Source organism: Lactuca saligna, chromosome 4, assembly GCF_052625555.1.
Source record: "Lactuca saligna cultivar CGN05327 chromosome 4, ASM5262555v1, whole genome shotgun sequence".
In the NCBI taxonomy this organism is placed as follows: Eukaryota; Viridiplantae; Streptophyta; class Magnoliopsida; order Asterales; family Asteraceae; genus Lactuca; species Lactuca saligna.
Window position 1 is genome coordinate 51581216 of NC_136420.1, and position 17630 is coordinate 51598845.

The following is a 17630-nucleotide window of genomic DNA, read 5'->3' on the forward strand; positions in this document are numbered from 1 at the left end:
CATTCGGTTTCCTAATTTTACTTTGAAATTATCTATATATTCAACCTAATTCCAAAAAACTAGGAATTAAATCTTATTAAAAATTAAATATACGTTATCTTGGCTTCATATATACATTTAGTCTCATAAAATTCAAACTCTACATGTACTGTCTCTCATTCTCTTTGCTTTTCTATTTCTTTTCTTTTGTTATTTTTCCTATTTAATCTTGATTTGGTTTGTTGAAAGAAAACCAAAAGAAATGATATGAGGATTTAATCCATATTTTGATGCTTTAATTATCCTAATTCTTTGTTTCTACTCTCCCGAATTCTTTTGATACAGTTTCATTCGATGAGTATTAAGACCGTAAAGTATCATTTTCTGCATTCAGGTTTTAATGAATATGTTATGGCAAGACATCCATGGAATTACAATTTTTAAGGGGACCTGCATCTTCAGGCCTCCTTTTTATGTTATGTATTAGCCAAATTACAATTCTTAATTCATATGCCAATCCACCGATGTTTAATATGTTTGAATAGCAGGGATCAAGTAGCATCATAGGTCTATCCCCAACATATCATTAGTTTGATTTCTGATAAGCATATTTGGAGTGTTCTTCTGAATCAATTTGATACATGTTTTAAGATACGGTTGATATTTTTTATTGGGAGATGATGACATTTAGTTGGTTGATATTTTTATTAACCGGTGATTTGATGTAAGGTTTGTTGGTTAATATTTTTATTAATTGGTGATTTTATGTAAGGTTTGCGAATACTATTGGCTTTTCTTTTAATTTTTTTGAGGAAAACATGGTTTTAAAAGTAATACAATGAATTTTATTTTTTGATCTTTTTTGAATCTGTGAGGAATTTTAGTCATGTGCAACTTCTTTTTTTCATTATGCAGCCCAAAGAACACATATACATTTCGGTCGCATCTCTAGAACTTCGCTTCGTGCTCTGCCACTAAGTAAGTTTTATTATTTCTGACTTTTTTTTTGTTTATCGAAGTTTGGTTTGTCCAGGAGTGAAAGGATTATGGTTGTGCAACTCATGGTTAATGAATATATCTAGATTAACCTCTTTGGAATTTAAGTTAATTATTTAGGATTATCATTAACACTATGGGGCGTGTATCCTTATTTCATGTGTTTATTAATTTAATGCGTTTTAAAGGTAACAGGTGGTAAGCAAGTTACAGAGCACCAACTCTTGACTGTCTTTAGAGGAGTAGTTTGAAATGAGTGTGTAACAGTAATTAATCTTACAAGAAACCAAGGTGAATAAACCTTTTTCATATTTTGTTTATCAAAATATGGAAACGATAATTATTTATAAGTTCATTTTTTTTAATTTAGCATCAGTTTAGCATCCTACTTAGGATGTAGAAACTGGACTATACAAGATTAACATCCTACTATTTCATTCTAATTTTGACTAATCTCTGTAATGAAAGGTTTATTGTGCAGATTTTTGAAGCTAAAAACAAGACTATGAAGGCGCTCTATATATGGGATATATTACTTATATCTCTATTTCTTCCCCTGCTATAATTCCATAGAAATAAGAATATGAAGGCATGTTCTTTGTATGTGTAGAATAATGACTATATTTTCATCTTTTTATGTTATTATGAGTTCCAAAATTAGTCAATTTATACCAACGTACTTTTTATTTACATCAAACATACACATAATATGACATAAATAGAAAGTATGATGCTATTAAGCGAAAAATCATATACGTTTACATTGCTTTAATTTAGGTTGCTATTGAAAGAAAAAAGGTATTACAGGAACACATTTAAAATTAGATGAATAACTGTGAATTCCAAAATTAGTCAACATTTAGAGTTTTCAAAGTACAATGTCTAATAAGAAAAAATTAGAAGAACATTAAAAAAAACATATTTTATATTTTTATATACAACAACATAATACTTTATGCATCTTATTTAATTTATGCTACTTTTGGGTTGATTACCAGCACTTTATAATTACTTCTTTTACCATTTGCTTGATTATTTGCACACTTATGTATTTGTCAAAGTAACAAGTGCTTATGCATTAGTTACTCATTATTCTTATTAACGCATTGTACTTTTAAGTACAATCTCATAATTGTACTTTCAGTTTACAAATAACGTCTTAACCTTAGAAAGTACAATGTTATTTTTGGTTTGTTCATGAAACTACAAGGCTATTTTTTGTTTTGCCTATGAAACTATAATGTTCTTTCTGTTTTGCCCATGAAACTATTTTTTTTATACACATAGAAAGTAAATGACCATTTTACCCCTTTCACTGTTTCAATAAAATTATACTTATTTTGGCTAATAACAACAATGTCATGTATATTGTTGTCCCTAGGGCTGTAAACGAACTGAACGTTCGGCGAACCGTTCGTGAACTGTTCGGCGGGAAGTTCGTTTATGTTCGTTTATTTAATAAATGAACGAACATGAACAAAAATTATCGTTCGTTTAGTTAAATGAACGAACATGAATAATGGTCTCGTTCGTTCATTTATGTTCGTGAACGTTCGTTTATGATGTTCATTTACGTTCGTTTATGTTCATTCTTTAAGTTTATTTATATTCATCTATATTCAATTATTTTTTATTATATTTCTATATTATATGTTCGTTTATGTTCATATATGTTCAATTGTGTTTTTTTTATCTTTGTTCGTTTATGTTCGTTTAGCATGTTCACGAACATAAATGAACGAACATGAACAAAGTATTTTGTTAAACGAACGAACATGAACAAGAAAATCTCGTTCGTTTATCCGTTCGTGTTCGTTTGTTGTTCGGCTAACTTAAACAAACGAACATGAACAAGACCTTCTTCGTGTTCGTTTGGTTCGTTTGCAGCCCTAGTTCCCCCCCCCCCCCCCCCCCCCCCGTTTTTTTTTTTTAAACTAAAACAGTTTTACAACTTATACCAATGTACTTTGAAATACATTGGTGTAATTTATAAAACTTCATATTATTTCATGTTTGCTTACAATTAAAATTACGCATTATTTTTCTGTTGATATTTTATTTTACTTTTTGTCTATATAATGATTATAAAAATAACAACCGTGGTTTCCACAGGTTATAACCGTGTGTATATATATATATATATATATATATATATATATATATATATATATATATATATATATATATATATATAACAAATTTTTAAGTCATAGGATAGGTAGCCACTGATGATCCTCTAAAAATGGTATAACCTTCACTTGAATAATTCCATAAAACTAATTATCTGTTAATGCTTGTGAAAAATATTGGCATTTTTGCATCTTGATATCTGGCTTCCAAAAATAACATTTCATATCCCACTGCCTAAATTACAATATTGAAATTTAATCAAAACTAAATCTTTGAGATTGTATTAAACGTGTTTATTTAGACATGGAACATGTTTAATAAGCCTAGCTCATGAATTTCAAAACGTATTTTTTACCGGCAGTTAATTATAGAAATTCTATTGTTTTTTTAAAGACTCTTAAACTCACTAAATATTATCAAATATTTGAAAGATAAAATAGATATACCTTCTATTCCATTAAAAGCATTTTTTTCAAAGACAAGCTTGTCTCATGGTCGTCAAAAAGCTGATAGTTTTATAGGTTATAATTCAAATGATGAGGCGAAATAACTTAACCCTTAAGTTCACATGCAACTTATTTGGATCTAAGTTTTCTCTATTGATAGCAATAAATTATGAATATCAAGAACCCTAGTTCTTGACTTAAGGCAAAAGGGGCTTCTTTACCTTTGACTCATTGAGCCTCCCTCCCTCTAAGGCCCAAATCCATACAAAGTCCAAAAAGGCATCCAAGCCCAACTATAAGGCTCAATATGGCCAAAGAACACCTAACATGGCCTTAGGCCCAAAAATGCCCTCTTAGAACAAGTAAGCCTAAGGCCCAATCAAAACAACTCCAAAAGCCCAACACTAATCGAGCCCAAAATCATCTAGGCCCACAGAATGCATACGCGCCGCGTACACGGCTCATACGCCCCATGTACGCTGATGCCCATCTGAGTCGGGACATTGACCTAGTACGTGCAACGTACTCTAGAGTACGCCCAGCGTACTGGCCAGTCAGCCCATTCTTATTTCATGTCTTAATCCATTCATTATGTACGTCCAAAACTTAGATCCAAGCTCAAAGTAACGTCTTAAGCCATAAAGTTGTAAACTTTATGCTTTTGCATGCATGGATGGGGCTCAAACCATGAATTAAGTCCATTAACTCACTTGGATGGTTACTAAAACTTGCACGGTTCACTCTTAACCACCAAGATTTGATTTTTATGACTTAAAACACTTCCAAGAGTCCAAAAGGACAACTCAAATGGCTTGGAGTTGCGCATACTCCAAGAAACCAAGCTATGGGACCAAAAGATGACATATTCTACCCTAAACCTAGATCTAAGCTTGTAATGATCGAGGTTCAAAGTTTATACCTTCAATAAGCTAGAAATGATGCACAAACTGTGGATCTACAAGCTCCTTCTCGTTTGCTTCTTCCCAAACCTCCTTCTTCTTCAAAACAACAAAAACACTCAAGGTAAGCTCAAAGATGCACTCAAGAAGGCTAGGGTTCAAGATTGACACTAAAAGGGAAGTGGAGGATGAGATGGTAAAGGACTTGAGGGACTTAAGATCTTTAAATAGGATGCAAACCCTAAAAATTAGGGTTTTCACTGGCTTGATTATGCCTAGTGTACGCATGGGTATGCCCAGCGTACGTCGGGGATCTCCTGATGAAGCGAATGCAAGGAGTACGCCAAGCGTACTCACGAGTCCCTCATCACATGTTTACTTTAATTTAAATAAAATGAATCATTAACTCATACCTAGCGACTCGGGTGCTATAGTTATCCCCTACTTGAATTAAACTTCATCCTCGAATTCTGCTGCCAGAAATAAATCTAGGTAATTCTCCCTCATCTCATCCTCTGACTCCCACGTCCATTCTAAACCCTTTTGGTGCTGCCATTGCACCTTAACCAACTCAAACACCTTGTTCCTCAAGGTATTTATCTTCCTGTCGAGGATCACTATTGGTCTCTGAATGTAGTTCAGGCGGTCATCCACCTGAATGTCCTCCAATGGAACCACTGTGGAATCATCAGTCAAACATATACGTAGCTGCGATTCATGAAAAGTACTGTGAAGCTGACTAAGTTCCTCCAGAAGATCCAACTGATACGCTACCCTACCCACCAGGGCTATAACCCTGAAAGGACTGATATACATGGGGCCTAGCTTGCCCCGCTTCCTGAATTAAATGACACCTTTCCAAGGTGACACCTTCAGAAGTACCATATCCCCAACCTGAAACTCTAGGTCCGATTGGCGCTTGTCGACATAGCTTTTATGATGACTCTGATCTGTCTAAAGTCTACTATGAACCTGCTTAATCAATTCGGTAGTCTTGAGTACCACCTCGATACTCCCTATGACTTGCTGACTGACCTCACCCCAGCATATCGGGGTCCTGCATTTCCTCCTATAGAGCATCTCAAAAGGAGGTCGATCAATGTTAGCGTGATAACAGTTGTTATATGAAAACTCCACCAAAGGGAGATACATATGCTAACTCCCACCGAAATCCAAAACATATGCCCAAAGTATATCCCCCAAGGTCTCAATAGTCTGCTCACTCTGACCGTCAGTCTGTGGGTGGAAAGTCATACTGAAATGAAGACGAGTACCTAACTCGTTGTGTAACCTCTTCCAAAATGTGGAAGTAAATCGGATGTCCCTATCATAAACCACAGAAACTAGCACCCCATGCTGTGCTACGATCACCCTGATGTATACCTCAGCCAACTTCTCCATAGAGATACTCTCCTAAATCGGGTTAAAATGCACGCTCTTAGTTAATCGATCCACGATAACCAAAATCGATTCCACTCCCCGTGTAGTCCGAGGCAACTTCGTAATGAAGTCTATGGTAATTTCCTCCCATTCTCAAACAGGAATATCTAATGGATACATCTTTCTGTGAGGTTGTTTATGCTCAGCCTTGACTTTCCTTCAAGTCAAGCACCTCTCCACGTACCAAGCTACATCTCGCTTCATGCAGGGCCACCAATAATCAGGATGAAGATCTTTATACATCTTCTTCTCCCCGGGATGAATGAGAAACTCGATTTGTGCGCCTCCTTCATCATAATCTGATGCACACCACCCCAATACGGAACCCATACTATTCGATGAAGAGTTAATAACCCTCAGTTATCATAATCAAAGGAATCTACTTAACCTACCATGCGCTCACTTTTCTCGTGATCTTCCTTCATAGCCTCAACCTGTTCCTCTCAAATCTACTACAAAAGCGGAGTAATCACTTTCATCCTCAAATAAATATCCATGATCAGAGCCGTGACCACCTTGTGGCTAAGAGCATCGGCAACCACATTGGCCTTCCTCGGATGGTAAAGGATCTCACAATCATAATCTTTCACCACATCCAACCACCGATGTTGCCTCATATACGGATTCGGCTGATCCATCAAGTACCTCGGGCTCTTGTGATCTATGTAAATAGTACAACGGACCCCATAGAGGTAATATTTCCAAATCTTGAGGTCGAAAACCACAACCCCCAGCTCCAAATCATGAGTCGGATAGTTCGCCTCATGAGCCTTCAGCTGCCTCGAAGCATAAGCAATACTATGACCCCTCTACATCAATATTGTGCCCAATCCCATTATAGGCGTGTCACAGTAAACCACAAAATCCGCAATACCCTCTGGTAGGATCAGAATTGGTGCCTCGCACAATCTCCATCTCATGGTCTCAAACGTTTCCTGTTGCTCAGGCCCTAGTGAAAAGTGGCAATCTTCTTCGTCAATCGGGTCAGGGGAACCGCTATCTTGGAGAAATCCTGAATGAATCTCTGATAATATCCTACCAACCCGAGGAAACTCTGAATCTTAGATGGAGACCTCGGAACCTCCCAACTCATTACGGCCTCCACCTTGGCCGGATCAACCAGAATACCATTCGGGTTAACAAGGTGTCCCATAAATTGTACCTCGTGCAAAAAGAACTCGCAATTGGAGAACTTCACATACAGTATCTCCCTCCTCATGGTCTTAAACACCTCTCGCAATTTCTCCTCATGCAACACCTGGGTCTTGGAATAGACCAGGATGTCATCGCTGAATACAGTCACATACCGATCCAACATCAGTTGGCACACACGGTTCATGAGGTCCATGAACATGGATGGAGCATTGGTAAGCCCGAAGGGCATCACCATGAACTCGTAATGACCATAACGAGTCAGGAATGTCTTCTTCTGCACGTCATCCTCTCTGACCCTCATTTGATGGTAACCCAAACGAAGATCAATCTTGGAAAACCAAGATGCACCCTGAAGTTGGTCAAACAAATCATCAATCCTCGGGAGTGGATGACTGTTCTTCACCGTTAGCTTATTCAGCTACCGGTAGTCAATACACATCCGATGCGACCTATCTTTCTTCTTCACAAACAAGATCGGGGCACCCCAAGGTGAACTACTCGGTCAGATGAATCCTTTCTCTAAAATCTCATACAGCTATGTAGATAACTCCTGCATCTCTGGTGGAGCTAATCGATATGGTGCTTTGGCTATCGGAGCTGCATTAGGAACCAAGTCAATATGGAACTCCATTTGGCTCTCCGGAGGCACTCCTATCAAATCCTTCATAAACACATTTGGGTACTCCCACATAATTGGCACATCATCAATCGACGCCTTACTCTTCTACCGGGTATCCATAACATAGGCAACAAAACCAAAACAATCTTGATGAAGATAGTGTTTGGCCCTAGCGGCTGAGCATAGGACTGGCCTGCAATGAGTGCCCTCTCCATGAACCACCAATTCTCACCCACTTAGGGTCCTAACACGCACCATCTAATGCTCATAATCAATCACCATTGCATTGGGGCTCATCTAATACATCTCTACTATGACCTTGTTCCCACGCAAAGGAATAGGAACCAAGTCAATTGGATAATGCTCATTAAAACATCTCTATAACACAATCCCGATGAACCCTCGATGCCCGGACAGATCAATCATCTGCAATATCAAGCTCTAACGGATGATCTAGCTCACTCAGAGCTCCAACAAACCACTTGTTGAGCGCAAGAGGCACGAAAAATAGGGTAGCCCCCAAATCAAATAATATCAAAGCATAGATGTCATTCACAAGGAACGATCCTAAAACAAAACACAGAAATATAAGCAGAGAAATCAGCATAAATAAAGAATTAAGAAGAAAATACATACCCGTCACCACATCTGGTGCAGCACGTGCCTCCTCGGCAGTCAGCTGAAAGGCCCTGCTCCTTACAAAAGGCGCATCCGCCTTGCCGTGGTGGCTATTTGTAATCCATAGGATCATTGGAGCAGGTGCTTCTACTAGTCCTCCTGATGCTAGACTCTGGGAGTTAGCCTTCTTGTGGCCCCTCTAATTGCAATGAAAGTAAATCATATCTTGTGTTTATGTGGTGGTGATAGAAGCAGTACAATACTTGATAAAATGCCTTGTCTTGCTGCACTTGTAGCAGCCACCCACTCTACAACCCCGTCATGCGACCTACCGCATTTTCCACAACGGCTCCGGCCCTACTGGCCATTCAATCTAGAGCCGAAACCCTTAGGTTTCTTCACTGAAACCCCAACTGTCTGGCCAGGCTCTGCCTTTCTCTTGCATGTATGCTCTAGATCAATTTCTCGCTCCCACGCCTTGGATATCATATCATCCAAAGTCGAGCAGGCATAAAAACTAACAAACTCCAAGATGTCAGATCTCAGCATATCATGGTATTAGGTCTTCCTCATCTCCTCATCAGTTGCATATTGGGGGTACCAACAATGCCCTCTCTCTGAACTTGGTGGTGATCTCCACCACAGTCTTAGTTGTCTACCTCATGTCAAGAAACTATGTGGCTAACTATTGCACCTCAACAGCCGATGCATACATTACTTGAAATCGGGTCACGAAATCTGGTCAAGTCATGGCCTCTATGGTCGGGGCTCACAAAGAATAGCGAACTCATCCTACCAATCTCGGGCTCGCTCCTTCAAACATCCTACGGTGAACCTGACCTTCGACCCCGTGGAGCAGAAGCTCTTCATCTGAGAACACTTAATGTCGGCTATCCAACACGTGGCTGCGACGGGGTCTTTCACCCCAATGAAATATGGTGCCCCACAGCCCCTGAAATCCTTGATTGAGAGTTTATGGGCCCCCAACTGGCTAGCAGCCAAATCGACCCTGAAGATCCGAAAGCAATCCTTCATCAGCTCCATGATACCCTCCTTGATTAACCCGAGCATCATTGTGGTCGCATCAAGGATGACTCTAGTAATCTCTGATGCAACGAACTCGTGTAATCCATCATCAATCGGTTTGGAGCCCATGCCCGAACCAGATCCAGATCCTAAACCCCCTGTTCCATGACGTGTCACCACCATACTAAAACATGACCATATAAATTATTATCAAAAACACGAAAAGGTTCACACTCTCGAGTTCCCTAGATTCATCTTGGTCTTCCTGGTCTTGGGTATAAATCATGTGCTTTCAGTGTGATATTATCTATCAGTGTGATTCAGTATAACAACTAGGCATAATATTACCTAAAAGGTTTGGATAGATTGTATTTTAACATGTATCCCCCCCCCCACCGAAAAGATTTAGAAAATGGGCCCGTAAACTCACTTGTAAATGTGAAACCATTGATGTAGGGTAGAGTTCAGTAATCCAGAACTCGAGGGGTGCTCGGGAGTCAATTTGTACAAATATCGAGAGAGAGAGAGAGAGAAAGAGAGAGAAAGAGAGATAGAGAGAGAGAGAGATAGAGAGAGAGAGAGAGAGTTTGTGTGTGTGCGTGTGTGTGTGAGGTTTGTTTGAGGTGTGAGAAACAATCATCATGAACTTGCTATTTATAAGGGATTTCCGGATGCACATCGTGCATGATACGTACATATTTAGTCATATAATTCATACATTATCATAATACATTTTGCTTTTTTGTCTTAATTTATCAACAAAAGGTGTTTAATTGTGTTTAAATTTCATTTTCAGCCTTAAATACATGTTGTGACAACCCGATATTTTTCAAACCAATGTAACATTCAAAAAGTCAAATGTAATGAACTATTTGGAATCAAAGAAATCAGCGTAAAAAATGAAGTGTTTTAAAATCTAAATTGGGATGCATAAAGTGTTAGATATTGTGCCAAGGTTTCCAAAAATATAAAGAACACTCAAATCCAAGTTATAACGAAGAAGTTATGACCAATCGAAAATCCACGACACACCCGGTAAAACATTGCTAAACGTAAAAAGTGAAGTTTCAATAAAATGCTTTTTAGCCTTAGGTATCTAAACGAAAGTCGTAGATTACGTTAATCCATGAACGTGCATAAAAAGAACGCCCAAATCTGACTTGGTATGAAGAAGTTACGAATTTTCTAAGTTTCGTAACAGCGGTAGACAGCTAAAAACTTGAAATAAAGATCGAGCGATTTTTAGCCAACGCAACCTAAACGAGAGTTGAAGGTCTCTACAATAGTAGTACCATGGTAAAAAGACAGACGAAAACGGACATCTGATATAGAAGTTATGGATTTTTTACGGAATTATCGTGTCCCGGCCTATTAAATAAAATATAATTAAAAATAAATTCAAAATTAGCCGACAAAGTCTAAATGAAAGTTGTAGAGTATATTCTCATCTTCATGTGGATATAAAGAATGTCAATAACGGAGCTCGTATGAGAAAGTTACACATTTTTGAAGTTTTTGGCACACACCTCGAGGCTTATCCGAAGGAGTACGCCCAGTGTACTTTGGAGTATGCCCAGTGTACGCGATGCACGGACTCGGATCGACCACGTCGCCCCTACCACTCTACGGCCATCCCATTCGAAGACCGAGGACTTTGACGTCATCGCTGACGTACTCCCCGCGTACGAGGGTACGCCTCGCGTACTTCGGTGTACGCCCAGCGTACGAGGGTAGTGTTTCCTCACCTATAAATACCATGCGAGACCTCCGACTTTCCTTGCCCATTTCTCTCTTCTCTCTCACTTTTACTCCCCGTTTAGCGTCCCGAGACAACCCCGACACCTCGGTTTCATACCCCAGCCCCGACGAAGGTCCAAAGCCCAGAGATTCCCGAGAATCTCACCACTTTCCAGTCGAAGTGCTGCCCGAGAAAAAGCTCGTTTTCTCTGAATCGTCACACTTTCCAGGTGAGTTCATACCCCTACCTTCTTTTCACGTCTTTTCATATTTTAGGGGGAGAAATACAAGTGTAATACAAGAAAAACTCATCGTTTTATATAGATTCAAATACACTACCTACATTTTTATAAATGTTGAACAAACATCGCTATCAATGTATAAACTATATACAAAGTTAGTATTACATTGAGTTTTTATCACCAAATGGTACACACTTTCGGAAAAAATATAATGGGTATAGTTTACAAGTTATTCATTACATCTTTACGTAAGCATTGTGAGAATGAAATACTCTTATCTACATGAAATATAGACTTTTCTTTCATATATCTATTAATACTAAGTGTTGTGAGACATTCAACTTCAACGTACTCTTAAGTATGCATTTCAAGCCCTGTATTATAAACCATAATCTCTTGGAGGGAGAGTGTGATACTAGATCTATACGGGACTGATAATCCCGCACCTAAACTGTTAGCTACAGTTAGACCGGCAAGTCTGGAGTGACAAACGTCATAACACTACAACGCATGAAGAACATTGTTACAGGCAGCTTGGGTCAATAGCATGGTTATAAAACTCACACGGAAGTATTAAATAAGTTTGATTTATGAGACTCTTGAATGCATTCAGTAAATACATTATTTTGAATATAAATTCACTTTCATCATTTGAGCACGAAAATTACTATTGCACTCCAGCCTTTGGAACTTTTTCAAACTACGGGAAGAAAATATTGGATTTTCTGGAAAACACGTTCATTTATTTTTACTAAAAGACATACAAATTTCAGTACAAAAAACGCTTATGAACTCACCCACTTAGTTGTTGATACATTTTCAAAACTACTTGTATTTCTCAGGGAATCAGTAATACAAGTAACCATCAACTTTTGGAGAAGGAACGCTAAGGCGTCTATTATCAAAACATTTTAAATCATCATATTTGTAATATTCTTTTGAAACATGTATTACGCAACAATGTAAGTTTTTGCTATATATATGATGGTTGTGTTTACTTTCTTTACAATATTCAACTGTTATGATACTACATGAAGTCACCCACCCCCGAATGTTTCCGCCATTCTGGTTTGGGGGTGTGACACATGCTTGGATGAAAAAGGAAGTAGATCTAGCGATTGGAAGTTTGGAAATTGAATTTTGAAGAAAGAAACCAAATTTGAAGAAGAACTCGTCTGAGTTTATTCAACTAACTCGACGAGTTGCCTAGAAGATTCCCGATACAAGAATGACTTGTCGTATACGCGATTTAACAGAAAAACTCGACGAGTTGGAGTTGATTTTTGGAATATATATATATATATATATATATATATATATATATATATATATATATATATATATATAGGGCTAGGTTATAATATGGATGGACAACTATTGTGCGAACGTGTAGACGATGCTATTCTATGACAATTCCTAAGAGAATAGATTGTTTAGTAATGTGAATACGTTCAACATCACATAATTATTGTCATTTTCATGCATTCTCACTAAATTTTTATTCATTTTTATTCTCATGCATCATTTTTCACTTATTTTCATTCTTACGTAATACGACTCAATAAACATTCTAACAACACTTTATCAGAATGAGAATAATTAAAAAAAAATCCATAATAACCTTACAGACAATTTAATTAATGAGAATGTGTGATAATGACAATAGTTATGTAAGGTTCAACGTATTCATATTATCAAACATATTTTCTTTGTCATTCTCACAGAATAGCATTGTCCACATGTCCGCACAATAGATGTTAATCCACATTTGAATCTAGCTATATATATATATACATATATATATATATCGTTTCTCATTCAAACCCTAACTTTTGCTGGAGGAGTTGGACGAATTTTGGAGGCCAGAGAGGTTCTTAGAAGCTGTGGTTTTCGAAATTCAAATAGAAGCTTGGAATTGAAGAGATTAAAGGCATTAAACTATTACTTTTCTCTTAATTTTTGTTTTGAATCATGTTTATTACATTAGATTTCGAGTTTATGATGTTATTTGCTGAAGTTATGGGCTAAACTCCATACTTCTGTTTAGATGTAGAGGATCTTATGAATATGGTTTGTTAGGTGGCTTGGATTATATTGATTTGGTTATTTATCTTGTTTAGCTCGTTAAAAGACCCTTATGTGTTAATGATAATTATTTTTTGTAAATAAACAAGTATATTGAGTTGTATGAACATCTTCTTGATTGCTTGAATCTTATGGTATTGTAAAAACAAGATTATATGCCTAATTTGGTGAACATGAACCTAGGGTTAACTAGAAAATAAGTAAGTTAATGTGTGAGCATGTGTGATGACCAATTACATATGAGTTAATTGAATGACCAATTTATTTAACTAATATTACAAGTCTTACTTGATTCGAACTGAACACTAAGAAACCTGTTAGTTTAATCAACTGGCCATTATTTGAATTAACTTGTTTGCTAAAGGATTAATAATACTGAACATGAACCTAATCACATTAGAAATCGGTAACCATTGACATATTAATCCATTGCAGTTGCCACGAAATCAACCGTAGGAATAATTGAATCGAATCTAAACAGAAGTCTCTTTAATTTGATTGAATCTAGTTGTCTTCCATTCCTCTTTTAGTTGTTAATTGTCTTTTTGCTAAAGTATTTAGGAAGTTACTTAAGTTTCTAGTCTTGTAAAACTAGAGAAAACCCCCCATTCTAATTAATTGTTTTATTTAGATAATGTTAGTATTAATCTTAAATTTTTACCATTCCCTATGTCTGATACCCTACTTGCTTAAACTAAACTACTATCGATAGGTACACTGCCTATGTGTGTTTGTTTTTATTTAAGTTTGTTAGGATTAAAACACTTAGTATACTTTACACACAACATGTAACGCCCGGGTTTCAGGGCTAAGCATATTTGTCAATGTAATAGTATAAGTCAACTATTGTAACTCTTTTTGAAGTAATAAAGATGAAATATTTAAGTATTATGTGAATTATGTGTATTTATGTGCTTATTATTTAATTATAAATGTATAATAAATAAAAGATAAAAATAAGCGTCAAAAATAAAGTGTGAGATAAGCCCAATATCTTTATATAAAGTTGCAGCGGTCGAAACAAGGATTCCGGGGATATAAAGAACGCCGAAATCCGAGTTATAACGAAGAAGTTATGACCCGTTGAAGTTTCGCGACGGAATCGGCACGATACCGAGAAGCGTAAAATTGTGAATTTACGATAGAACGAGATTTAGCCTTAGCGATCTAAACGAAAGTCGTAGAACATGTTAAACTAAGAACATCAATAAAAAGAACGCCCAAATCTGACTTCGTATGAAGAAGTTATGATTTTTCGAAGTTTCGGATTAGAAGTGTACAGCCTAAAATTCGAATATTAGATCAAGCGGTTTTTAGCCGACACGACCTAAACGAGAATCGAAGGTCTCTTCAAAAGTAGCGTAACAAGAAAAAGATTGGTGAAAATGGATTTCAGATGAAGAAGTTATGAGGATTTAACAGACCAATCCTGTCCCGACCCATTAATAATATAAAATTTAAAATCGAGTCAAAATTAGCCGACGGAGTCTAAACGAAAGTTGTAGAGTACGTTCCCACCTTCGGGTGGATATAAAGAACGTCGAAAACGGAGCTCGTATGCAAAAGTTATGATTTTTAGAAGTCGAAAAGGAAAATTGCAAATTGAGATGACGTGGCCAAATCTCAGTCGTTGCTTGCTGACCAAGGCTTCGCTTCGGATCTTGACGTGTCACCCTCGCTATTACGCCTCGTGTACGAAGAAGTTACGCCCCGCATAACTTCGTTCTGATCCTTACGAGATGAGTGTAAGACAATTGGCTTCGGTTGGCATCCATATCCTAGGAGTACGCCCAGCGTACCCTCGGTACGCCCATCGTAAATCCGAGGCTTCGCGCCTATAAATAGCTGCGATGGCAACCTTCATTTTCCACACCATTCTCCTTCTCTCTCTAAAATATTTTCTCTCTTTAGCTCCCCAACCACCCGTAAGCCCTAGATAAAACCCCTAGCTCCCGAGGGAAGCCCCGAGGCTCCCGGAGTCCCGAGAAAAAGAGCCTTTCGGTTTTGAAACGCTGCTCTAATTAAGTTTCGGTTTTCGATAAAATTCGTTGTAAGTGTGCTACGCTTACGCAATTTTTTAATATAGCTTTCAAATAATTATAGGAATGTTATTAGGTCCTTAAAATAATTATTTGTGCTATTATTATGAGTTATATTGAGTGTTATTAACGCTTATATAATAATAATAATAATAATAATAATAATAATAATAATAATAATAGTCAGACTAATTAAATTGTCGTGGTTATCGTTAGACTAAACCCTAGTGGTATTGCTACTAGGTTTTATCGAAGGAAAATTGTTTTGAGAGTATCGAAGCGTTGTCCGAGTGCAGAATCACCACCTTTTCAGGTGAGTGCATAGTTACTTTCAGCTTACACGTAGATATGAAGTATTTTATATAAATTACGTGCTATGTGTGCATATTACCTGAATACTTGCTATCTATGTTGGATGAACATTATTATACATGTTTTCAATGATTTAAACTGTATATGTATTTTATATCTACAAAAATGTTGGGGTAAAACATGGGTAGATGTATTAGTTCTTGTGTGATAAAATGAAATAATGAGAGGCCTCATTATAGATGTTATTGATGATCTAGTCATCTAGCGGAGTATAGATGACAACCACGGACTATTCTAGATAGTCCAGTGGAACACTAGTAGGCTCGCAACCTATAGGTGTTTATTCGAACTGTGTGTTTATTTGAACTGTGTGCTCACCAAATGTACTCCACCCCCCCACATGGTTGCCTTAAGGACATTTATTGATTAGGAATCCCCTTAGCAGTAGTGTCCATCCCGATGATTGTCCTTAGACTAGGTCCCTTGTGTTAGATGTCTTAGGGACGTAAAGTGAGGATAACGGGAATGGGTAATCGGGTTTGTTTGGTTTGATAAAGTTAATAAACTTATTTATTGTGGGTTGAAAACCCTATGTGCTCAGCAGGCTCCCAAGCCTGACCCACTCAGTTTCTTGTATTACATGTAGTGGCGCATGAGCATAGATTTGATGTTTTGGACGAGGGATTACGGATATAGGCCTGTAGATATCAATTAATGTAGTAAGGCCTACGTTGTATTTTTTATACTTATGTACTGTATCGAACATGACATCCTGAGTCTTTTTAATGAAATACATTTCTAAGGAAATGCTTTTGATAAATGTTTATCATAGTATTGTTTTGGGATAAATTCCGCAACTCTTTTATTAAAAGATTACTCTGATTTTGAAATAAAGTATAAACAAAACTGATCTTTTCTGGCCGTGATTTTGGGGATGTCACAGTTGGTATCAAATCATTAGTTTAAGCGAACTAGGAATTTGTAGGATTTCTAGACTTAGACTAAGAATGCTAAGCGATGATTGTGAGGTGTGAGCACTAGCTTATTTTAGGAACTATGCCTAAAATGCTTTTATGTGCTAAATGCTTTGTGCCTGATATGTTGTTAATTGTTCGGATCTATGGTCTGTTGCCGACCGGATCTGGAAACCTTATGTGTTTAGGATTCTAAACGTACAACTACGATATTAGAACTAGCATGTAAACCTTTCGGAGAGATAAGGATGATTTGAACATCAGTCCTAAATTAAGATCTAAATTCACCTTATTCGGTGTATAGATCAAGATGGAAAGGACCCGTAGTGGAAACATCAATGCAAATGGGAACAGAAATCAACCCCCAGTGATTGAGCAAATACCGGTTGTGGAAGTCGCTCTTGAGCCAATAACAATGGCTGGAGTGCAAGCAATGATCCAGGCGATGTTAGATCGTCAAATGGAGGAAACCAGACGTTTGATTCAGCAAAATCGAGAGGAATCGACTATTTAGATCAAACAGCCCGAGTTGAACGAAGGGCAGACTGAGGAGGGAAACTACAATGGGACTGTTGGTCAAGCCAACTCACCAATAGTTCAACAAAACAACCAACGTGATGAAGTTGAGAGGAATGGATGCAAGTATAAGGATTTTCTGATTTGCAAATCATCAACTTTCACGGGAAAGGAAGATCCGATCAAGGTCATGGATTGGATCTCGCAGATGGAGTTAGCTTTCATGACGTACGGTTGCAAAGGAAAACTACAGACCACGTTTGCAGTGCGTCAGTTTCGAGGAGGCGTTGTACGTTGGTGGAATACCTTGGGGAAGACTTTAAGCCCCAACAAGCCCATGCAGTTGACATGGGCAGAATTTTTGGTGCAATTCAAACAAAAGTACTGCTCAACTCAAAACCTGCTCGAGTTAGAGAA

At 37.4% G+C, this 17630-nt stretch overlaps 1 protein-coding gene across 1 annotated transcript; it reads right to left on the reverse strand.

The window, feature by feature from the left end:
* Positions 1-4900: 4900 nt before the first annotated feature.
* LOC145039602 (uncharacterized) lies at positions 4901-5266 on the reverse strand. Its single transcript, XM_078987637.1, has one exon. It carries the CDS (start codon positions 5264-5266, stop codon positions 4901-4903), a length of 366 nt encoding a protein of 121 aa, XP_078843763.1.
* Positions 5267-17630: the final 12364 nt, after the last annotated feature.